The 24,961-nt window shown below is 47.1% G+C and overlaps 1 protein-coding gene across 2 annotated transcripts in view; it reads right to left on the bottom strand.

Moving 5' to 3' along the window:
* Positions 1-24,961, bottom strand: part of stag1a (STAG1 cohesin complex component a) — a 52,783-nt gene that overhangs the window by 12,645 nt on the left and 15,177 nt on the right. For both annotated transcript variants that reach the window (XM_064338714.1, XM_064338715.1), the window contains exons 2-14: positions 8,192-8,401; positions 7,538-7,658; positions 6,785-6,937; positions 6,225-6,321; positions 5,977-6,053; positions 4,638-4,842; positions 3,809-3,960; positions 3,298-3,371; positions 3,066-3,189; positions 2,492-2,590; positions 2,048-2,127; positions 1,570-1,677; positions 582-696 (exon numbers count right to left, since the gene is read on the bottom strand). In XM_064338714.1, coding sequence (XP_064194784.1) covers positions 582-696; positions 1,570-1,677; positions 2,048-2,127; positions 2,492-2,590; positions 3,066-3,189; positions 3,298-3,371; positions 3,809-3,960; positions 4,638-4,842; positions 5,977-6,053; positions 6,225-6,321; positions 6,785-6,937; positions 7,538-7,658; positions 8,192-8,220 — 1,434 coding nt within the window. In that variant the 5' untranslated portion in view covers positions 8,221-8,401. The remainder of the gene's footprint in view (positions 1-581; positions 697-1,569; positions 1,678-2,047; positions 2,128-2,491; positions 2,591-3,065; positions 3,190-3,297; positions 3,372-3,808; positions 3,961-4,637; positions 4,843-5,976; positions 6,054-6,224; positions 6,322-6,784; positions 6,938-7,537; positions 7,659-8,191; positions 8,402-24,961) is intronic.

Below are 24,961 nucleotides of genomic sequence, written 5' to 3'. Positions count from 1 at the left end.
CACACATTTATATAGCTCTATTAATTACAAACCAATCTCGGGTTATAGACTTTGAGGCCTTGAACTTGTAACCTTCTGTTCTGTACTAATCCTGTACTTTATTTAGCCTGTGCTGTACTGATGTCTAATGTTGAAAAACATTAATAGTGTGGTACATATCACATTTTACCCTAACGTAGATGCACATTAAACAGAGCCTAGCACATTATATTAAGGCAGGTTCCCCCTTCATCCTCACGTAGACGTATATTAAACACGCAGTGTAGCACATTATATTAACCCCTTCGTGCAAGCTGCCTAATGGCCAGGATGACGGTGTCCTGCAATTGCTCATATCAAGACACCCAGTGCTCCTGCTACCAAACTATGAGTGGAAACAACAAACTGTGTCCTAGCTTTTCCAAGCCTCCGTGATGCTCAGATCTAGAATTATAAAGCCTTAAATAGAACACGACTAAATTGGCATCTGCATGAAGGGGTTAAGTCCAGGTCCTCTGCAATCCTAACGCAGATGTATGTTAAACATGCACTGCAGTACGTTATTACTGTCCCTGTGTTCTAAGTGTAAATGTGTGACTCACCTCGCTCTCCAGGAAGAAGAGCACCAGCATTCTGATCAGGTTTCCGTTGGGGCTGTTTCTGCCCCTGCGCTTGGCCAGGGCCTCCTCCGCCTGGGGGTCATGCCTGCTGAACAGCCTGGGGAGAGAGCACGACCGCAACAAAAACAGAATTTACAACCACAACCATTCTCTGTCTATATGCGAACATCCCTTGGCATCAAATATAAGCTTATTAATCAACACATTCGACTAACCACTGTTCCTCTCTACATTCAAACTTTCAAAACAAAAAATATTTGTATTTGACCAACTGCTGCTTAAGAGACATTTTAATATAAGTTTACCAGTATCACAGAATGACCCAGTAAAATGCCATGTTTACCCTTATTAAGAGCAAAGGAAAAAAATTAAAGAAAAAATAAAGCGGCACAGTGCTGCCGCCATCTGGACATGTGTGATAATGCACAACTCACCTCCTTTATACATTCATTATACAACCAGAAAATGTTCTGAAGCATTTGGAAGATGAAAGGAAGTTTCGTACGGCATAACTACTTAAAAACAAACATAAAATTCTTCATTTAAAAACAAACAGCCAAAATCAATTACTCCGAAGGTACAAAAATCCTTACGGCCGTGAACTCAAATCATAATTTGCACTCGGCACGACAAACACCGGAACCTCCGAAAAACCAATTTACATTCTTGCTACATCAAAACAAACCCCAGGGAAAGTTAAATGTGCACAAATATTTATGGAGACATTAAAGCCCCTCTAATCTGCTTTGTTTGCACTCAATTTTGTGATCTGAGGCCGTTTCGCAAGCGGGGAGGCACCTAAAAAATAATGAGGCCTTAAAAAAAGGTCGTCTCAGCAGTCTGTGGCGGGGGGGGGGCACAACAGGAGCGGCGGGGTGCGGAAAGACTGAGGGATGAAAGGGAGAGCTGACTGGGACCGCATGGACCAATGGCAGGCCGGAGGGGCGGGGCCACGAGGGAGGGAACTCACTTCCGGTGGAGGAACTCTCCCGCGGCCACGGCGACGGGCCGGTGGGCGGAGTACACCAGGTGGTAGACGTTCTCGCAGTCCTCGTTGGACAGGGCGTCCTCGCTCCCCCTGAAACAGCCGACCAATCGGATCAGGGCAAAGACTTAACAGGACGTGACACGGGGAGCAGTCACAGGCAGAAGGATTAGCAGAAGCACAGGAACACAGGCAGGTTTACCACAATGCCAACTCTCAGAGAGATTGAATAATAATAATAATAATAATCACTTTTGGTACAGAGCCTCTCAAACTCAAGGTTGTTTCACAGTGAATATACAAAAATAGTACATAACAGAAATAAACAGAAACCGTACTAACACAACTGTGACATACACAAACAGATGCAGTATTAACACAATGGGACTGAAATCATTACTGCCTTATCCTCTAGGGAAACAGAGAAGCACATCTTGGGCATGAAAGTGTGGATGATACTCACTGCAGGATTAGTGTCACCAGTCTTATGGCCTCCACTGCTACATCATACTCTTTGTCCAGGGTCATCGACACAATACGATCCTTAATGAAAGAACACGTCAAGACTTTTAGCAAAACAGCAATGCTAACCGACCTCACTAATTCAAAAAATAATATTTCAGTAACTACATTCAGGTCTGGACTCAATGTTTTTAGTTAAGGCCAAAAGTTTCAAATGTTCACACATCGCGTTACATCCTCAGTTAATCTAATTTACCCAATTCAATAATATCACTACACATGTCAAAGCTAGTTATTAAGGAACTACCCAATCAGAGCCTCTATTTTCAGGTAGGATTCAATGAGTACTGCCCAATAAGTGTTATGTGTAAAACAAAAGGAGATGAAGAAAACCTTTCAGGTCTCAAGTGAGCATCGCTAACTCTATGTGGTCCACGTTTCGTACCTTGAACCTGTTGGTGAAGAGCTCCAGCTTTGGGAAGAGCTCTCTGTTTGTGTAGAGGTTCTGGAGGGCTTTCAAGCACTTCAATCGCACTTCACCTTGCTGTGAAGGAACAACGACCATTAACTAAACCCAAACACCATTCCACTCAACCTGAAACTGTCATCCCACCAGATTCTGGAGTTCGAAACAGTAATCCCATCAGATACAAAACACTGCCCCAACTAGATTAATGAATTTGTGGGGCAGAGAGGACAGCCTACTTTCCAACTCCAGTGCTCCCTTGTTGCTTGTTTGCCACATCTTGGCTCTTGGTTATTTTGCTTGTGTTGTAAAATGCTTGGTTTTTCTCATTACCCATACCCTTATTGACCCATTTACACTTCAATATTTCACTAAAGGAACTGAGGTAGGGCGATAGCCAATAGTTCATCAGGCCATGCCAAAGCTTATGAAGTAATGTCAGTTCATTAAGTCGGTTTATAAGCTCTCGTGGCCTTATGGAGGCCTCCCAGCAGACAGCACCGTAACGTGTGAAGCAGCGAGCCCTATGGGAAAGAGCCGTGGGAAAACTCACCCGGTCGTGCAGGGTCCACCCGACGTACTTCAGGTAGCTGTCGTTCAGGAAGGCGTCGCTGTACATCTTCATCCACATGCCGATCTCCTCTATGCAGATGGCTCGGATTTCCGCGATCGCGTCCCTGGCAAAGACGGGGAGAGAGAGAGAGAGGGAGAGAGAGACAGATTTGAGCCGGGGACCTGTGTGCTGGAACGCGAAACCCGCCGTTGGGGGGGGCGCCTCTGCGTACCTGTACCGGTGGACGAAAATGCCCTTGAAGATGGAGTTCATCATGTTTTCGATCTCATCCTGGTTTTCCTGAAGCTGTGAAGAGGAACGACAGCAGCGTTAAGTAAACTCAAGCCCCTACTGCATGCACTTAGTCCACATTTTAAAAAACACAATAAACATAAAACTACTAACATCATCTGCAACAAAATCACAAATCGCATGTTTATCAGACTAGGGGGAACCAATCAGAAGAGACGCATGTTTATCAGACTGGGGGAACCGATCCGAACAGTCACACGTTTATCAGACTGAGGGAACCGATCAGAAGAGTCACACGTTTATCAGACTGAGGGAACCGATCAGAAGAGTCACACGTTTATCAGACTGAGGGAACCGATCGGAACAGTCACACGTTTATCAGACTGAGGGAACCGATCCGAACAGTCACACGTTTATCAGACTGGGGGAACCGATCAGAAGAGTCACGTGTTTATCAGACTGGAGAACCCGATCGTTCTGCCTCTGCTCACCTCCTTCCTCTTCTGCAGCAGCAGCTCCAGCTTCTCGTTGGCCCTCTTGCCCACGATCTTGTTGCGCTCGGCCTCGTACTGCCTCTGCGTGTTGTCCTGGTTGATGCTCAGGTTCAGGGCCACGTTCACCAGGGCCGTCATCAGCTTCATGGCTGCGCACGCGAGGGAGACAAAAAACGTGGAGCGGCCTTTTTGAGTGTGCGACACGTACAACATCCAAATGCAGCCCATTATCCAAGCGATAGTCGCAGTTTATAAACTCAAGACCAGACCTAAAGGTCAAAGAGTGAAAGCAGGTCCCTTTTTGGGGACTGCAGGGTTTATAATAAAAAAATTAATAAACACTACACAGTCAGTATAAAGAATGTCAAAAACCCACACTTCAGTTATTCAGAACAGTGGTTCCGGAGCTATCTCTTAAAAATCAACAACCTGCTTCATGAGGAAATTAAATTACTGTAAGTGGGCCATGACTGTTTAAAATGTACCTGGAGGTCTGGACGTGACCAAAACTAAAATGACAAATTTTTCAACACATGCCAAAACAACTGCAAGTGCATGACACTGTAATTTGGGCAGAACATGTACACAAAAAAAAGAAAGGCACTTTGTTTGGGTGCTATTACTGTCAATGTGAAAGTGGCTTCACATCAGGCTGCAAACTGGGGGTGATGCACATTAGACGGGTCATGGGCTCAGACCAATAGGGAACCTCTGCTCTAAGGCGACCGTGCACTGTGCCCAACCAATCAGAACTACACACAGAGTACTGCAGGACCGGGCAACATGGTCGAGGCCCGGTTCTGCGGTCGTGTTCTCGGTCTCCTACCTGCCAGGGTGCTGGTGTGCCGGAAGGCTCGGACCTGGGAGTCGGAGAGCCCGGTGAGCAGCGAGATGACCGTGTCCATCATGTACTCGTCGTAGATGATGCTGTACTGGCACTGCCGGATCAGGACGCCGATGAACTCGCAGAAGTTGTAGCGGAACTTCTTCCACTGCGGCCCGGGCATGGTGAGCGGGTAGTCGCCGCTGTCCTGGATTCACAATTAAAACACAGAATGAATCATTCACCAAATGAATCATTCACCAAATGAATCATTCACCGAGATGGGTCAGGTGGGAAAACATTTAGTGCGATAAACCACCGTTTCAGATATGAAATGGCCCAACTGTGATGACATGACAGCAAACAACTTGGAAACCATGATATTGGATCCACATCATTCTGGGTGCCAGAATCGCACCCTCAACTGATGATTAAGGCTGAGTGTTTGTCACGGAATATTAATTAACAGATGTCATGTGCAGGAGTGGGGAAACGACTTACACAACTGCAGCAACGGTAACACGTGCTTGAAGTTTAAATATTGAATATTGAACTTTGCAATATTGTTAAAATGCGTATGCCTATACAAATAATACTGTAGGTTACACTTTAAGGCTGAGTTACCAACCAAAACTGCATAAAAATCTGGGAAACCAATGCAAATGAGGGAAATCGCAGGAAATGCGGGAGAAAAAAAAAAAAAGGAAAGACACCCGTGACTTCCGTGACAAATACCCAGCCTTGCTTATGATAACGTGGCACATTCTCAAATAAAGCTTCAACGTTAAATGAGACTGAGGAAATCCTCGCCCCCGGCTGCACTCGAAAGGCTATTTGCGTCAAACGCTTCACTACTGAATTATCGATTACTCTCAAGATTAATTACCAGAGACGGCCTCTCTCCATTCAGGAGTCAAATGTTCACGAGAGAGCTCACCCAATCCATAAAACACATCAGCGGATATGATGAATTCTCAATTAAAGAGTATCAATCAATTATTTTCTATGCGAAAGCTTTAACAAGGCAAAACGAGGCTCTTGACCGCCCTATTAGCAATAACCTTGGACAACTGTATTGCGCAGTATATAATCGATGCATTTAATGAAATAGCAGCCGAGGTCACATTTAGTGAATTATGAAATGACAGCTGCTATAAATCTATTACTTTCAGACCATGCATTCTTTTCATCCTAAGACTGAAAGAACATTGCACTGACAGCAAACTGCATGACAAGTCGGTCTCTGTGAAAAAATAGCAAAAGATTTAACTTGGAAGTGGACAGATTAGTGCCACCACACACCGGCCAACCAGATCGTGCCACATCATAGCCAAGAAATTACCTCGTCAAACTCCTCGGTCATTTTCCGGATAATCTCAGCATTTTGCATGTTGCGAAACATCTCGATTCTTACAGTGCCTGCAAGCGAAATGACACACACGTCAGTATTTTAATGTATGATTCAAGTAAGACAGGATAAAGCAATACATTCTACTTCCAGAAACCACAATCGATTTTACTTCTCTTCCTGCAGAACCCTCCATAACTTAAAAAAATATATATACAGTTGGTAATTTAAAAAAGAATTACCTTTGCACCCAGAGCACTGAATGAAGAAGTTGATTAGGTCGAGAAGTGCTATATCTCTGTCCTGCTTGTAGGACTCAATCCAGTCATCGACAACAGACTGCAAAGAGAGAAAACGTATAAATGTTGTACTTCAGATATGACAGACTGTAGCACTGTAACTAACATGTATCCTTGCTCACCAAACCTATGAAAGAGGTACTGCAGACATAACAAAATGTATCAATGTGTAGTGCGTACAACATTAGACTGCTGCGAAATATAACAAACCAAACTTATTTGCGTGCTTTGTAGCAAATCACAATTTTAAAATTCTGACGTGTGCATCTACACCAAATGCTTTACAGCAGAGTTAACCTCTTGCTCTTAAACTGTTTCTTATTATTTTCAGTGTTCATACTGCAGTAGTGTTTTAATTCAGCAGCATGCTGCTGTGATTGGCTTTGTGATGTTGAGGCGCAGTATTTAATATGCACGGGACCAGTCCGGCGACTGTGTGGAGGAAGGGGCGGAGCCTGGCACGGCAGTGCGATGGCGACGGCAGCGGGCGCTAAAATGGGCACCTGCATGGCACTCTTTCCGAGCTTGACCACCTCGAACAGGGTGACGGGGTCGCCCTCGCCGTTCTGCTGGGGCAGGCCGTTGGCCTTGCGCCCCCGCGGGGGCCCCATCTGGGACTTCTCCTGGGGGGCCTTCCTAGGCTTCTTATTCGCCGTCTAGGGATGGGGGAGGGGGGTGGCGGGGAGACAGAGTTAATGGCACACGTTTATGAACCTTACGTGTCCAAACACACAAACACACACACGCACACACACTCTTCAACCACCACAACGGCCTTCCATTTCCTGCAGTTCCGGTCGGCTCTGGTTTGGAATGAATTTCGCTGCCAGCAGGAAGCTGCTGATAAAGAATCTCCCCCACCGCCATGTCAGCGGGGGGGACAAGAGCAGACGAGCGACTTCTGAGCGCTATGCACACATCGTTTCCTGTTGGGCCCCATGCTTTTACAGCCGTTTAACCAGGGCTGCATGCAAAGGCATATGCGCTCTGTAACCCAATGAATGAGGCCCACTTCCTACACTAATGTCTTCAAAATGGTGGATAATTAAGGTCTTATGGGCGGCTTTAGGTACGGACCACTCGGACCCCATAAATACCCCGCGCCCCTCCAGGCCTGCTGGATGCATGCTGGGTACAACTCCACCAGCCCCCAGCACAGCCCAATCAGGGTTTGCTCCCTGGAAGACGGTGGATGAAATCCGGGGACACGCCCCACCCCAGCGGTTTAGCGGGGGGTCATAGCGGGGGGGTCATACCGGCGGTCTCCCGGGCCTCCCCCTCTTCTTCTTGCCCTTGAGCTCTCCGCTGTCGTCCAGCTCGCTCACGCTCACGCTGAGGCTGACCGTCTCCGCCTGGCCCGACTCATTACTGGGGTCCCTGTGGGAGACAAGCGGCATCAGACACAGTCCAGACACGGGCCCCGCGGCCAGAACACTCCCAGCCAACACAACATGTCCTTACAATGCAACTGAAAGTTCTGTCAGTGCTATAATATTGCCACAACATTGCAGCAACATTGTGATGATGTTTTGTGTTGGCTGGGTTGAGGGTCTAGATACACACACACACACACACACACACACACACACACACACACACACACACACACACACACACACACACACACACACACACACACACACACACACACACGCAAAGTAGAAAAAGGAAGGGGAACAGAGGTTGTATCCAACCAACTCCACACCATGATCTCAAAATCATGTGTGTTTGTGCATACTGCGTGTGTATCACTGCAGAAGGCTAGCATCGGTGTGCAGCCACACGCATACAGAGTTGGGAAAGGAACAGCAAACTTTTAAGAGCCCGAGGACCACTCTCGCCCAACCCGGACCGCAGAACTCGCACTCGCTCCCCGGCAGACGACGTGTACGGGCAGGACTGGTACTCACTGCAAAACTGGCAGCTCTGAGGTAATCATGGTGAGGCGATGTCAGCAGCCTCCCCACCGCGGGACTGTGGCAGCGTGCAGCGAGGTCTCTCTCTCTCTCTCCGAAGCTCTCCGGCGAGCCTGGCCTGTCTCTGGCGAACGCGGGCGAGGTACAGGAAGCGCTTCTCTTCTGGTGCTCTAGCGCGGTCTCGGCGTGGTCATACCCCGCAGCCTGAAAACGACGGCGAAACGCACACTTTACCTTCAGCGCTCACTGCGCCGGAGCAGGTGCCCCAACACAGAGCCCACTTCACTCAGTTTCACCTGTGAGGCTGATATTCATAAAACCACATGCAGCGACAATTCAAAAGTTGTTTTATTTATTTATTTAAAGAAATACATTTCAAATGTTTGCTTTATTTCTTAGAATTTCCGTAGAATCAACACTAAAGACGGATAACTGAGCATATTGATGAATGTGTGTGTTTTCATTAGACTGGCAGGAGAAAGCGCATGGTGAGATCTTGCAGAAAGTGTACAGAGACACCAACTGGCCATTTCATGAACTGCAACGAGGAAAATTAGGCAAGAAGGGCACACGGACCCACGCAAAGGTGGATATTTAATAAAGTATGAGATTTTTTTAAATGTCATATCTTTCATATTTAAAAAACTAAAAAAATTTCACAACTCTAAAAGCATTTTAAAAATCGTAGGATTGGTAGAAACTGACATTTAGAAATTGTTTCATCTCACAAAATCATTTCAGAACAAACATTCATTTAAAATTATTTTAAACAAAAAAATAACAATATTATACAAATAATAATTGTTTTAACATTTCTTAACAAATAAACTTTTAAGAAAAAGACAAATTTGATGCCTAACAGAAACCTATAGCTACCATCTAGGTGTATTTTTAATATTTGCCCTTAAATAACGAGAACACCTGTTCTCTTGTTATATAACTGATGATTAATTTGGGCCAATAGGGAGTATCTATGGCAGGAATGATGAGTGATTAGGTCTGTGATTAAATTTTGTAATGAAAAATATATTACAAATAGCATTGAAATGATATTTGAACCAATCAAGTACTCCATGGTGACTTATAACCTTCCCCTGTAGATGCAATCAAACAGAAAATTATGTGAGGCTATAAAAATGCTTAATGCAAATTATTAGTAATTCACAATTAAGTTTTGGAAACAATATAAAAGTAGTACTCTGCAATGCCACTGGGGGCAGTGTGAACCAAAGTATTTTAACAAAAGTGAATCAAGAATGGTCAATTTAATTGGGGTAATCCGTATTTTCGAGCTTTAAAACTTGCATGAGGACTTAATCAAAATTCAGTGGACTTAATATGCATTTTTATTTGTTGTCAAGTTTATTTCAGCCACTTTTTCCTCATCAGAAGTGATAAAAACTGAGACACAGGTTTACAATGTTCCCTCAGCAACAGTAGGGGGCAGGCTAAGAAAGTCTTAATTTAAATGTTATCAGCCCATACAGCCTTTGCAAAGAACTACATCAAGGACCAAGTCTGATACAAACTTCAGAGCGAGGATACAGAAGTGAACACACATGTATGTGTGAGTGAGTGAGCGAGCGAGAATTTGTGTGCGTGCGTGCATACATGTGTGCGGTGTGCTGTGAAAAATACATGTGACTTAGACCTGCAGTGGCCAAATACCTGAAATCACACTAAAGCCATGTGTTAAATTCTGAAAGTAAAACAGCAAGTTGACCGGTGCTGTAAACAGCAGAGCACTGGGAGATATTAACATGCTATCACTTCACTGGGCCACTGGGCCACTGCACGCTACGCGACCCGACGGGTGCAAACGTTCCAATATCTATTTTCAATTTTTATTTTTCAATATTTGGGGGTTTTTGGGGGTGAAGGCTCAGTGTTTGCACGGAGGAGACAGATAATGCTGTCGGTGGGGTTATAGCCTAACCTGTCTGGCCTGCCACTAGATGGCTGTACACTGTTGGGGAAGTTTGGCTTGCTTTATTTTGCAGGTGCAGAAGTCTCTGCACGTTCAGCTGTAGCACGCAAGCTTCTGCTGCAGAGCGTGAAATGTACTCTGTCTCTTTCTCTCAGTCACACACACACACGCGCGCGCGCACACACACACGCGCACGCACGGCTGCCTTTGCAAAAGGGGAGGCCTTCATTTCTCCGCTGAAAAGATGAGAAAGGACAAGAGAAAAAGGAGAGAACCGCAGAATTGACTGACACGGAGAAAAAATGTTGAGGAGGTGGAGAGAGAGAGCTAAAATAGTGCTGAAGGTAACAGACCCCTCAGTTTTTATTCCTACTCCCACTCCACAATCACTATTAACCCAAGGAGAAGAAGAAATCTAAGCTGCCTAAGCTCATTCATTCAGTCACCCCCATCGACCCAAGTATCCCCAGACAATGGCTAAGCTACCATGGCGACCTCTCTCACTCCCCTCCTCACACACCCCCCCCTCCCCCCATCCCCCTCCTGCAGCCAATGCTATGGTGATGACAACTCAGTCAGGAGAAAGCTAGACTGTGATGACTTCACTACGCACTCCTCTAGCTAACCCCTCCCCCCTTGCCCTAGGGGCCAGTGTCATGACGATGATGACATCACAAAGATGATTCAAATATGCAGGTGGCTCTGAGCAGGCCCTAGTGGTTAGGTAGAGCTGAGGCTAAAGGCAAGAGCTCCTTTATATATCAGTTTGAAGTGTAGCCTAAACTGGAGAGCAGCATTCCCCTTCATCCCTTTGTTTGAGTATGAGAGTTGCTCCCTTTCCCTGAAATACTATTTTCAGGTTTTTTTTTCTCCCTTTGTACTTGTTTAGCAACGTTTTGCTACGCAATCTACCCATAATACCCAACCTTGCAGAAAATATAGCGACGACTTTAATGAGCGTTTCAAAATGGGCCTGAAAGAATGGCATAAATGCCTGGGCTGGGAGCCCTGGGAGAGCTTCCAAGAACAGCAAACTCGAGCAGGCTCCTGCAGTATTCACGGCCAAGCCTCAGCCGCACGCTACGCTGCGTGAATTCGGGGGGGAATGACGTGTTAGCGGCTAACGGCTGCAGCAGTAAACGACACCGGTACCTTTACAGACCAGGCCGCACGGAACTGCAGGCCACAGTCCTGGTCCGGTATGCTTCATAGGTTCCAAGTGTGGGTGCGAAAACAAAAATGATGATGAACTCGAGACCTGCGTTAGACGTTCTGGTGCATCAGTGGAAACCGTGACCTTCTACCCTGTGCTCACCGCTGGGTTGCAATCATTTTAAAGAGGAGAATCCCAACATGAAGGCCTGCGGAGAGACCTCAGCATAAATAGCTACTGGTGTCGCCTCAAAATGGCTGCAATGAGAGCAAACAAGTTGCAATCAGTCCCTACGAATTGGTGGTTTCAAGGTTTACAAAACAGCTTTGACCGCGTCATCACTGGTTTGCACCATCTCCCCCACTCCTCCCCGGTTCTGTGCCATGACTGCCGGCGAGACTCAGCATGAAAGCAATGACACTCTTCCATTGAGGTGCAGGACCCAGGGGCCAACAATTCTTGGGCTGTGGGAAATTGGGACTTGTGGGAAGAGGTCAATACATGTAGGCTAACCTTGGAGGGGTCAAGCAAAGGAGATACAGGGACCGTCATTAGTCACAATCTTCCTACAATGGCGGCAGCTGTGCCCTCGGGGGAACCACCCCGTGGGGCAGAGCCATCTAAGCATGCCCTGATCTTTCCCTGTCAGAATGCTGGTCAAAGCAGGAGATGCATCAGTGTGTGGGGTACCCATGCGTTGTGATGCAAAAGAGCTACGCGTTCAAACTATGGGGTCTCCTTACTGGGCCAGTACACAGCTGGGGGTGCAGTTTGGGGGTGATGCAACCGTGATCTCAAACTGCTGATAACTGAAGGGCTTAATGGTACCATGGAGGAAAATAGGATTCACTCGATCTTCAATCTGATCGGACACCATTTCCTTAGTCAAAGAACTGACAAGAACACTAATGCAGTACTTGTTTCAGATCGACAAATCTCTTCCTATTGCTGATACCTATTGGTCATTGTCCCTTAGACCCAATACCATTGACAGGTTAAAAAGGACATGCAACCATCCAGCCAATCAGGAGCACTGACTCAACCAGATGTTATCCGAGGTATATCCCAGAGGTCTCCGAACAAACGCGAACATTCCGCTGCAGAAGAACTCGGATGCCTGGGACAGACATCGTCTCTCTTCCCCGCTCTGAATTCCTTTTTGCAAGCATCATTAATTTTTCACCATCCCGCTTTCTGCCCCGCGCTCCTCCTGACAAGCCCGCTCTTTTCTCTTTTAAAGCGGCAAGTCTCATTTCAGATGATTACAGACCTCGGAGCTGATGGGGTCGGCAGTTATGAATCCTCACAGTAATAGTGTAAACATATCTGTGCGTGTGCATTCCTCATATGGAAAAGAGCAAGGAGGGAAACATTCGGAGACGACTCACAGAGGGCCCGTTAAAACGGAGGAAAAGCATTTCAGTGGTAACAGTAAAAAATCAATGTTGGACTCGGTGTTTAAAATTTGTGTGAACTAATCAGGCGTCCATAATGATGCTGGAACAAAGGCCGGAACGCCGCTGGAAATGCTCCTTGGGTACGCTGTTGCTGGAGACTAGTTTTTAATTAGTGTCTTGGCAAACGGTCTGGACGGCAACGTGGCGGTAAATGTTGCAGTCTTCAAAAACGACTGGAAAAACGACAAACCGGCAGCTCCTGCCAAAAAAAATAAATAAATAAAAAATGCTTGGGCTACGGCTGAGATAGTAAAATAACTAGCATTTCGACTTCCACTCCGCTCAGAACGTTCCACATTCTCTTCCGCAAGGACACAAACGGCCAGCTGTATGAGATCATACAACTGCTAAGAAAGCAATAGTTTAAAGGTAGTAGCCTATATTCCCAAATCATCAGAGATCTCTGCTGGACTGAATGAACCCTTCAGGCTCAGGATGCTCTGATGTGCGTTGGCCGACACCCCGGCCAGCGCAAAGCCAAGCCCACATCATTGATTTTCAACCGAATTACGCCGCGTTATACGTATCGAACAAAGCAGGGATTCCCGGCCAACAAACGAAGAAAATCTGTAAAGACACAGAAGGACCCAAGGTCCCCGCCAAAAGAAGAATACTTTCACAGCCATTGCCCATTGATTTACCTTTCCAGCCAGTCTCGTCTTTGCCACAGAGTAATATTTATATGTCTGCACAGGCTGACAGTGGACACGGAAAATTAAACTATTGCATTTTATGCACAGATCATAAAGGGAGTGTGCACCAAACAAATAGGTGTGAATGGGCAGGTGAGTTTTATTGAGCTTATACTCTAACTGCACCATTAGAATTTAATTATCATTCCATTTGGATGGGGATGATTTTATTTACCATCCCATTCACATAAGGTGCAGATAAAATGCGCAGTGAATTCACTCCTAAATCATGCTTATGAATATGAAAGGTAGTCTGACTATGCTTGTAAATACAGGTTCTCCATTTTAACAGTGTCAAGAGCCAAAATGGTTCTCCTGTTGGCGCCATCACCGTAGGCTGGTAGGAGGAAATGGCAGCAAGATAAAAAAGCAAGCAACCCGTTATGAGGTTGCACCTTGGCGTTTCGTCTGAGCCTTAATGAGCGGAGATGTGCAGACATACCGGAGAAACCCTCAAGGGTGAAACGACTGGGCTGCTCTTCGAAGTCCCGAGCTGTGAGGTCAAAAACGCCCCCCGCCCCCCCCCCCCGCTGGGACCAGCCTTTTCACCCTCCTGCTGCTCGGTGGATACTGGACCGGAAGAGTGGGAACAGATTCGAGTTCTGCTTTCGATCCAGGAGCCAGTCGTTTATGGGCGTGGCTTGGGTCCAAGCGGGAAAAGGCACGGTCGGACTCCCTCCTCATTAACACGAGCCGGCTGCCCCTGGGCCTTGTACACACAGCACGGGACAATTACCGGGCTCTTAACGAGCAGCGCAATGCTTCAGCTGTCAGGATGCAGCTCAGGGGCTCTGAGGATGACAAAGCACACAGCACAAGGACTGTGCCTTCTAATGGCTAATGCAGGGAATAATGCCGAAGATGGTGAATCCGGATGAGAGGTGATGAGCCGTCCAGGCTGGAAAATAATCTCTAACAGAACTGCAGAGCAGTGCGGTGGTTAGGGAACCAAACGCGCATCCAGTCGGCTGTAATCGTGAATCCAGACACCTCCAAGTTTGAATCCTTGAACCTACATCCAAACAGCTGCGAGTCTGAATCCCAACTGGGCATGAATCCAAACGGCTCTGAGTTTGAATCCTGGTTTGGCTTGCATCCAGACAACTCAGAGTTTGAATCCTTAGATCTACAACAGCTGCAATCTGCAAGTGTGAATCTCGTTTAGACTTGCATTCAGACGGCTGCTAGTTGCAAATCTATTCCGGTGGCAGTAACCCTGAGGGATGAGCTTAATCCGAGCTGCCCTCAGAAAACTGTAAACTGACTACATGTGAAATGTAGGCCATGCCAGTAGGCCCGAAGATGAGAATCCTCAAAGCAAACAAGCTGAATACTGCAACAGGACGATGCACAGGCCAGACATCTGAGGGTTCCGAGCTGACAGGCAAAGCCAGCCTCAAATCATTTCAGTTGATCCTGGCGAAAGGCAGGATTTTTAAAACAGCAGCAGGGTTCTAGAATAATTCCAGTACTCGTACACTCAACTCAATAGAGTGCAAATTTAATATGCAGGTCTACAACACTCATTTATTTTTCTATCATTATTTCCTTAGTGTACCTTGGGACAGTTAGAAATGAGCCTTCGGCTATACACACTTGCAATGCATCTAATATATCCTTGGACACCAAAATGCTTTTTGGCATGTCATTAGTGAACAAACAAGCTATAAATCAACAAATAAATTGTATGCAACTCTCTTGTTGGAAATCAGACAGCGGCATTAACAATCATCAAGAACTATTCATTTTTTTGGCACAGGTCGACTATAGGCAGGGCTCCTGAGAATCATTCATTAAGATATAGCCTAGTCTACTTCCAGCTTTTTCCCCCCAATCAATTTCTGCATTTGCATTCCCCAGCTATGCCAAGCAGTCACTGAAAAGAGATTGGTTCTTAGGCATCCACCGTTATGGCCAGCAGATGACAAACTTCTCATATTCTCAATAAAAATCAACATTTGTTGTTTTTGCTGCCAGAGACTCAGAAAAATGGACAGTGGAGGCTGATTCTGCACCAGCCTCCTCTTTAGCGATTCATTTGAAAAGCATCCTTTTCCCTATTGCCATCTATTGCAGAGAGATCGGTGAGGCCTTCCCAAAACCCATACCCTCTAATACCCCTAGGTTTCTCTTCAGAGGAGATTCTTCAGTCTCAATTGCTAATACGTGGAGTTGACAAGGGATCTCACAGTCGTGATCCACACTACCTCACTAAATTATACATCAAGTCCTGTCTGAAAGCATCAGTGTGATTTGATACATTTATCCCAGCCCTGTGTCCTAATGTACAGGCAAGTGATAAGGACAATGCACACATAAAATTTTGCAGCACCACAGTATTTTCCAATGAAGGGAAAACTTGATTGATGGATGTTATGTATTTTAGTTCAAACTAAACACAGTAACTTTAAATGACTGCCTCGAAATAACCAAAAATTATTTACATTAAAATTCAGCATTTTAAGAATGCAACAAGTCACACAAGGTCAGCAGCAGATTTTGTCATGGAGGCCCCTCAGAAGCCAAAAGCACTGAAAGACACCAATCTGAAGTCCACTTTCATTTCTAAAATGCCCATTTCTGAGAATTTTCTGAGAAGGGAAAGCGTTCATTTAGGCGCACAAATCCTATCCATCCAAAACAATTTCCATGGGTTCAAAAACCAGAGTGTCAATTTTATAAGTGCACCCCGGATTCCGGCCACAATGCAGAGAAAGAGTGATGCGCTAAGATCAATTAGGTAGGCTACTACATTTACAAATAAAGGTCCATTTCCCCCCATGGGTTATTACTGCATAAAGCTCAAGATAAATGGCAGCCTTCCCCTTTCTGAAAATAAGAAGGAAAAGGCCAATGAAGCTCTGAAACAGGATGAGCGTGCTTCTCCTTTGGAGCCGGCTAATTTAATTGTGCAAGATGGATGGCTCGGAGCGGTTTTTGTGTCGCGCGGGTCGCGGATAAGACGCTGCAGCAGGAACAAATCTCCCGGCTCTAGTTAACAGCCGCCGAGGTGTTCGAATAACGACATTCACGCCGCTCTGCAAAGCTCACCTGAGGCTCAGATACCTTCCCCCCCCTCCCCAGTCAATTCTCTTCTAATGCCACAAAGTGAACGCTCCCGACATCCCCACAAGTCAGAACCCATCAAAACAGCTTCTGCGTAGTCGCGAGCGTATGTGACCGCCATTCCGATTCCTCATTAGATCTTAGTGTTACAGAGACACATGGTTTACAGATGTGTGCAGCGCTGCATTTAACACAAAAATGACCCCTAGGCCTACTTGTGGCAGAAAAAACATAAGTACTGCAATAAAATAACTGGCAGCCATTAGATATCACACACTCATTATTTGGCAATATGTCAAAGAGGCAAAAACATACACCAACTAGCGTATCACTCGGCATACTTTTATGGAATAAATAAGAAAAGTCCCTCTCGTTACGAAGGGTGAGTGTGGACTGGGTCCAGACTGGTCTGGATCCAGTAGACATGGAGAATGCCAAGTAGTCTAATCCCAAGAACAGTGGTGAATGACACGAATAAACGCATGATCTCATCCTGGCTCAGGATGTGCGGTTCGATTTAGGCATCCGCTCCAAAAACAAAGACGCGCTTGCCTCCTCGCACGGTCTCGGTTTCCTGAAATCAGACTGCCAGCGTCTGACGTCCAGACAGAGTTCTCCCTCTGCTCTGGAAGCAAGCTATACTGCCGTGATGAAAAAAATGAAAAAATAAAAAAGGAAGAAGAATGGCTTGCCCGGTTTAATAACGCACTGACCTGCGCGTTTAATGCAAGGCCTACACAACCCACAGGAGCTGCAACTTCATCAGCACGCTCTGCTGCAGACCGCCCCGTCCTCTGCTTTGCAGATGCGCTCTCTGAGCAATAAATTATTTGCAGCCATCTCGCTGCCGCGTTTCATTTCTCCCGACAGGAGGAAGCTGAGAGGGCGAAGACACGGCTGCAGAGTGCACAGACAGCCAGAAGGGCGGCGCTGAGGCGTGCTACAACTGCGACTGGGAAGTAATTTGCTTTGTTTTTTTTTTAATTTGGCCCTTTAAGCCAAATAATGATATAGTTCAACTAACACATTTCAGACCAGCCGGGGGCAAGACCATTAGTCCTCGGTGGAAGCTATTCAGAGGTTGAGCGATCCTAAATGTGACATGATTAATTTTTTTTGTTCGGCTGTAATATCTGTCGAGAGACTGGCGGTGTCCTCTAAGTGACTCCTGACGCGGGAGTTCCTGAACGGCAGCTTCTATAAAAGGGACAGCATCCTTAATAACGGCTCTAATCGGCTGGCTGGGTGTAAATGTTCTCAGGAAAGTGCAGAGGCTTTGTCAAAGAAAGCAAATGAGAACTGGCCCAGATACGCTTCTCTTCCTGCCATTTTTAAAATGGCTTGCAGTGGCGAAATGGGACGTACTGATTGGTGGACGTACCATGAGACTGCCATTCCAGTTCTCACATCTGATTCGACACAAGGCAGCTACTTATAAGGGGAGATGTAAATGTGCTCAACACCAAAATAAATTATTTTAATGAATAAAAGAGAGACAAGCAACAGAACTGAAGGTAGAATAAGCCCCGACGAGACCGTCTTTCAACATCAGGGCTGCAATCGAGACTGAGAGCCACGGTGTTAAAACTGTAGAATGAAAATTGTAACGGCTATGTTTCCACCAGGTAATAAATCACACGCCTCAATGCAAAGCCTGCGCTGCTGCACAACAACCAAAGAAAAGGGTGAAGACAGTAAGATGGAAACGATTTCCTTAAAATTATAAATAGGTATTTTCCCAATGATTCCCTGGGCAGCATGCCCTGGCACTGTAAATGATACAAACGCCAGAAACTCTGAGAATTCACATTGATTCATTGTTGAGGTTACGTGAAGGAAAAAAAAATGGAGGAATGGTGTAAAGCTGTGGATTAAAAAAAAATAACACACATTACAAAATGGATTGCAAGGTCGGAGATGCAAAGATCTTCTTCTCAAATGTTACTTGCTGTCTTTTGTGCACACTGATCTCTCCAGTGTGCTATTCTCCGCAGCCAGCCAATCAAATCCGATGTGGGGCTTATGACCTACAAGAGTTGCCGTGGCAACGCCTGCCTTCTGGAATACATGTCATGCATGTTAAGTGCCTTCCAGAAACACACACACACACACACACACACACATACACACCGGTGTAGACACACTCAGTTTCTCAAATTCATACAAAAAAACAAATTATTTTAGCCTTGGAATGTACCATTTGAGACCACAACCTGGGAATAAATACACATGAAACAGAACTCTAAACCTTTTGCATATTTCAAGATTCAAAACAAGATGAAAAAGTAATGGCTAATATCTGCCCTGGAATATTAAGCTCTTTATAACTAATGTGTATGTGAGGGTGTTGTGTTAGGGGTGTCATTTTTTTCCAAAAAATGAGTTAGAACGAATTTTATAAGAGAAATTCGGTTGAATTTGTTCAAATCTTCTGCCGTCAAAATTTCAGTAAAATATTGTATAATTATCATTATGGCCCACAATTAATGAATTAATTATTATGCCCAGTTTTTTTTCCCATAAAACCTGTAGCTAAATAGCCTAAACATGCTATGCTATAGCTAAAAAATAACAGCATAGTGAAAGCTTTATTGAACAAAATAAAACCAGGGAAGGTCATAACAATGCCAATGATGCCATCCACAGCAATGAAATTACAGTTGCTAAAACAAAACAAAACAATATTGTATGAATCCATCATTAATTCATAACAGCGGCATGGCTTAAACCGAACTTAAACTGACCAATCTCCCTGGAGGGGTTGGAGGGCAATCGCTGCCTACATACCTCACAGACGACTTTCTGCTTGGTTTTTATTTTGTCTCCAGGGGCATAGAAGCCCCAATATTTACAAATGGCACTCCTGAGGTGTGGTGGAGCTACAGTTTTGACCCAAACATGAACTTTATGTTTAGGCTACAGTATACCCTCCAGACAAAACAATAACAGGGCTTGTTGTCCATCGGTCTCTTTGATATAGAACGCTACCATGAGCATAACACAGATCAGTGCAGAGTGCAACTGGGTTCCTTATTTCACTCAGGCAAAAGGATTACAGGTTCGAACGCTTAAGCATATATTCAAAATTTTAATTTCCTTGAGAGTCAAACAAGTTTTATTATCGAACATAAAAGTGACATCTCTATTGTGCGTGTGTTCATCAAGAGCAAGGAAGCATGCTCACGAACAGCTCATAATGGTGACCAGACGACTGAAAGGACAGCCAAACTTTAACCCAGATGAGTGTACAGAATTGTGTTAGGAATAATCCACAATGACTAAGGAGTGCGTTAAAGGGTTTCAATGCACACTTCAGAGTGGATTATTCCCGCTTACACCATAGTCATTTGCCAAAAGATTAAAATACAAGGACGAGTCGTTAATATTTTGGGGCGAAAAAAAAGTTTTTTACTAGGCTACTGTTCTGACATGTTGCTGCAGTACATAGGTTGGTTAGCTGGCCAGGCAGTGTGCAAACTCCTCGTGCGTTACACCGCACTTCTAATCTGATCAAGGAGTTGCACATGTTCCTCCACTCCAGCTAGCAGTAAACTGTGAAACACGCACATCACTGAGAGCAGGAATGTCCAAGAGAGCAGCCGAACCACAGCAAAGCCAACTGGCTGTGTCTCCATAGCTGCGGTGACCCAGGGCCTGACCTCACACACACACACACACACACACACACATACACAGAGACACAGACACAGACACACACACACACACACACACACACACACACAGACAGATAGACACACACACACAGGGACACACACAGGGGCACACACAGAGGCACACACAGACATTTTGGCGATTCACGGTACATCACAGTATTAATATGGTTAATAAACAAGTTTTCGTTGTTTTATTTAATTCTACCATATTTTATCATACTCGGGGAACACTTGAGAACGTGATATCAAAGGCAAGGGTGTATACCCGCTGACATTAATTCTATTCATTCGAAGCAGTGCATTTATGTTACTCGCTGATGCCACAAGACCGTGGTTACGCTACAATTATTCATACTGACCGTCACTCATGTCATGACATGCCTAGCTGCAAGCAATCAAAAGGGACAACACAGGCAGGGGACAATACTATGCATCGCAACTGCAGTTTCTACCTCACCATAGCAACAATATCTATCACCACAGGTTGAAATACCACTATGGCTAATTAAGACTTCTCAAAGGAAGCAACTCTGGTGGTTAGCACTGGTTAAGTACGATGGATGAAATGTACCAGTGATGATATAAAAATGTCCATACCTACCCCCCCACCCCGACTCCTAGCGGTAGGGTGTGTGTGTGGGGAGTGCCTGCGTGAGTGCATGCGTTCATGCGGGAAATGCCTGTGCATGTATAAGTATATGTGTGTGAGCGCATGTGTGAGTGTGGGGAGTGCCAGTGTATGTGTGGGGAGCGCCCGTGTGTGGGGAGTGCCCGGGCGTGTGTGTGGGCTGTGTAGCTAGTGTAGCTAGGCTACTGGGCCCTGCTCAGCTCCTGTGACCCTACCCTAGGGAACAGCTGGGACAGGGAGGCCACTGTTAAACGGGCCCATTTAAAGCCATGAGAATGCGCTCCCATCAGGGGCTGTAATCAGCGCCTGAGAGCAGGGGGCTGCTGCCCGTGCCCTTCAGCTGGGAGGAACCGGCAACAACGATGAGCAAAGCAGCGCTCAGAGACTCAGGAGCATTGCTCCACACCCGCCATTTCAGGTGGGGAATGCAACGGACACTTCCCAGCCAGCATGCAAAAGCATGCTGAATGGATCAAACAATCTTTTCTGCAGATGAGATTCCTCTGGTTAAAAGTTTGCATTATAGTTGTAATGCAAGGCAAGGCAAATTTTATTTACATAGCATACACTTCACACACAAGGAAAATTCCAATATGCTTCACAAATAGACATTATGAGACATTGTGTTCCCCACAAAGGGAAGTGAACACACACACACTTAAAATTAATAAATAAATTAAGGTAGCTAGGGTGTCGAGAAGTCTGAACTGAATGACCTTGAGCACGCGGCTCTCTCTCTCTCCTGTGGATCGTGGCGAGCGCTCGTCCCTCCAGCGCCCGCCGGCTGGAGGGTTATAAAGCACCCCGGCGAAGGATAAAACCGTGTAAAGTTCGATCGACTGTCACCGCTGCTCAAGGGCGCCGCGGGCTAAAGTTAATGAGCTTTCAGTCCGCGAGCCTCAGAGGTAACCGAGGCCCAGCGTACAATGCCCGAATCTCAGCACCTCTGCTTTTTACCGTCGGGTTTTCTTTCGAAACCTCGCCGGTATTAAAATGTCAAGAGCCGTGTTGGAAACAAATAAGTCTGAAAGGCTGAAAGCGAAACCCCCCGCTCCCCCCGCGGAACGAGCGGAGGATTTTTGGCGCGCTAAGGGCAACCGAACGCGGGTCCCGGGTTCGCGCGGAGCCGCCGCCGCCGGTGCCTTAATAAAACCCGCCGAGCGCGATACGACCAGCCCCGCGCCGCTGTGCGTTACCGCTCTCCCTCTCCGCACGTCAGACGGGGCCGCGCAGACGAGCGGCTCACAGCCGCGCTCCCCAGGGGAAACCAGGCGCGCGGCGCGCAAATCGCCGTTGCCGTGAAACAGGCAGGACCAAACGAGCTCCGAGGACGAGTCAGGTGACAGAAAGCAGGTGGAAATCGCTGCTTGTATAAACGGATCCTAGAGAAAGACTGTGTCTGTTTGTGTACGTGTGTGCGTGCAGGTAAAAAAGACACCAGTGATACCCTGAATGAAGGCATTTGTCTACAGCTATGTGACAAGCCTCTTGAAGCCAGAGCCATTAGCTACTCCGTATAATAACCAAAAAACAAAAGCAACGATCATTAAGCAGCGAGCAGCCATTCTGTGTATTCACTTTGGCCTTTTTTTTCTTCCTTTCAGCCGAGGCAACCTTGCACAAAGACATAAACGCTCGCCTGGCACGCACAGGAGGAAGTGGATTAAGGAGGCCATTGTGCTAGCTGAAGCCCGGCGTCCGGGCGAAACTGACCAGGGGGGGGGAACTCTGAGACTGAGGCAGGTGGGGAGACGATGGCCGATGCTACAGAGACAGCTGGGCTCAACCGGACTGAACCGGATCTCCCCCATTCAGGCCAGGTTATTCATCAATGGAGGAGTAGCTACATGGCACCGGGCTTTCCAAAGCGCACTGGCATAAGGACAATAATAATAATAACAGACCTTCCGTATATCTATTATTAGTATTATTTTTAAAAATTATTATTAAAATTATTATTCTCGCCCCTTTATTATTTTAAGCCCAGGTTGGTTGTGTATGCGTGTTGGCGTGTGTCCATGATAGAGAGAGAGAGAGATAGAGAGTGAAAGAGGGAGATAAATATACATAATGGCCTGTCAACACAGATGACGCAACATCTATATGAACAGGAAGCACCATCCCTTCCCTGTGCTCCCAGTCGCCCTGCTGAGCCAGTGATGGGTGCGATGGCGGGCCAGTGATGGGCATGATGGTGAGCCAGTGATGGGCGCGATGGCGGGCCAGTGATGGGCGCGATGGCGGGCCAGTGATGGGCGTGATGGCGGGCCAGTGATGGGCATGATGGCGAGCCAGTGATGGGCGCGATGGCGGGCCAGTGATGGGCGCGATGGCGGGCCAGTGATGGGCGCGATGGCGGGCCAGTGATGGGCGCGATGGCGGGCCAGTGATGGGCGCGATGGCGGGCCAGTGATGGGCGTGATGGCGGGCCAGTGATGGGCGCGATGGCGAGCCAGTGATGGGCGCGATGGCGGGCCAGTGATGGGCGCGATGGCGGGCCAGTGATGGGCGCGATGGCGGGCGACCGTCCCCAGGCAGCCGTTAACGCGGGCGAGAGCCCGGCGCTACGTGACCCGGGCAGCATGCGGCGAGATGACGGATGCGATCATTAACGCGGCCCGAGCGTCGAGGGCTCGCCTTCACCCCCCCCTCCCCCCCTGGGTCGCCGCCGCGGCGTCCGACCCGGACGAGTTCACCCGGGCCCGTTACCAATGGCAACGAAGAGCCGGAACGAGCGCTCTCCATCCCGCGCGAGGATGCGACCGAGGAACAGCTTTCCTTTTTGGGGCCGGATCCAGAAACAGAGGAAAGTAATCACCTTAAAAACTGCGCTGTGCCTGATGCGGTGTGAGCTGGGGGGAGACCGTCTGTGTCGGGGCTTTGCTAAATAACCAGCCGAAACACTCCCCTCGTGAGAGCAGGGGAAAGGGAAGAGAGGAGAAAAAAAGAGACAGAGGGAGGGAGGGAGAAAGAGAGAGAGACGGAGAACAAGAATTCTTAACAATGTTAATGGAATTAAGAATGGAATTATGGTGACATATGTGATTAGAATGTTCTTAACTGAACGTTCTAATGCTGATGTAACAATCACTACCGGTAATAGAAAGCAACTGAGCTCTAGAATACGGACTTAGAATTCTGGGGAAAAACATTGTCTTCAAAGGGTTAAAGCTATTATTCTATCCTATACCCTGATGGACCAGTCCACAAAAACCGTCAGGCCTGTGGACTCAGGCTCAGCCAAGGGGCAGATTTGGGGAAATGGCACCAGCCGCAGGGTTCTGACTGCTAACTGACCCAGAGGGTCCCACTTAAACGGTGACGCGCCACCGTGATGAGATTAAACCTGCCCTTATCGGCTTCCCCACACTCTCTCCAGAGTCCGCCCATGGAGGAGAGCTCTGCTCTGCCGCGGAGCTGCTGGGCCTTCCCCTGTTAATCTCCGCTTAAGGCCCTGCATCCTCTTAAACGCCGACGCCCCGGTCGCCCCGGTGACGTAGCTTCAGAGAAGGCCCGCTTGGCTGGGGGTGTGTCGGGCACGCACGTCGTTCTTTAGTGCCGCGCTTAATGCCGCTTCCTGAACGGCCAATCGGATGATGGCCACGAGTGAACACACGCCTGGCCTGACCCCGCTCACGGTAAAGGGGCGGCGTGAAGCGGAGCTCCGCAGGACAGGGAAGGAAGCTCAAAGCCGAGGCCCAAAAAGCCAACAGTGCAGCATGGCCCACTCAAAATGGCGGCTACATGAGGAAGAGAGAAAAAGGACACAAAGAAGATGGAGAAGAGAAAAAGCTGGGGGGGGGGATACTTTAAAAGAGCAGAATGGAGGCTGAAAAAAGACAGGAGAGAGCAGAGTGAGAGAGAGAGGCAGGGAAACTAACACAGCCCAACGGTAAAGAGAAGAGCAGACGGGACAGCGAGATGACAGCCGCTAAATCAAACGGTGATGCGGGAGCCCAGCTCTGTTAACCCAGCCCAGCACTCACATCTGCTCCGTGTTAGCAGAGATAAAAGCAACTCCCAACTGCTGCTCATTATCAGGAATTAAAATCCACTGTGCACGTGCGCACACTCACACTGGCACACAAATGCACACACATGCACATGTACACACAAACAGACACACGCGCACACAGTCACTCTCTCTCACACACACAAACACACACT

This window comes from Anguilla rostrata, chromosome 6 (assembly GCF_018555375.3).
Source record: "Anguilla rostrata isolate EN2019 chromosome 6, ASM1855537v3, whole genome shotgun sequence".
Lineage (NCBI taxonomy): Eukaryota > Metazoa > Chordata > Actinopteri > Anguilliformes > Anguillidae > Anguilla > Anguilla rostrata.
This window is presented reverse-complemented; position numbering and strand designations above follow the sequence as displayed.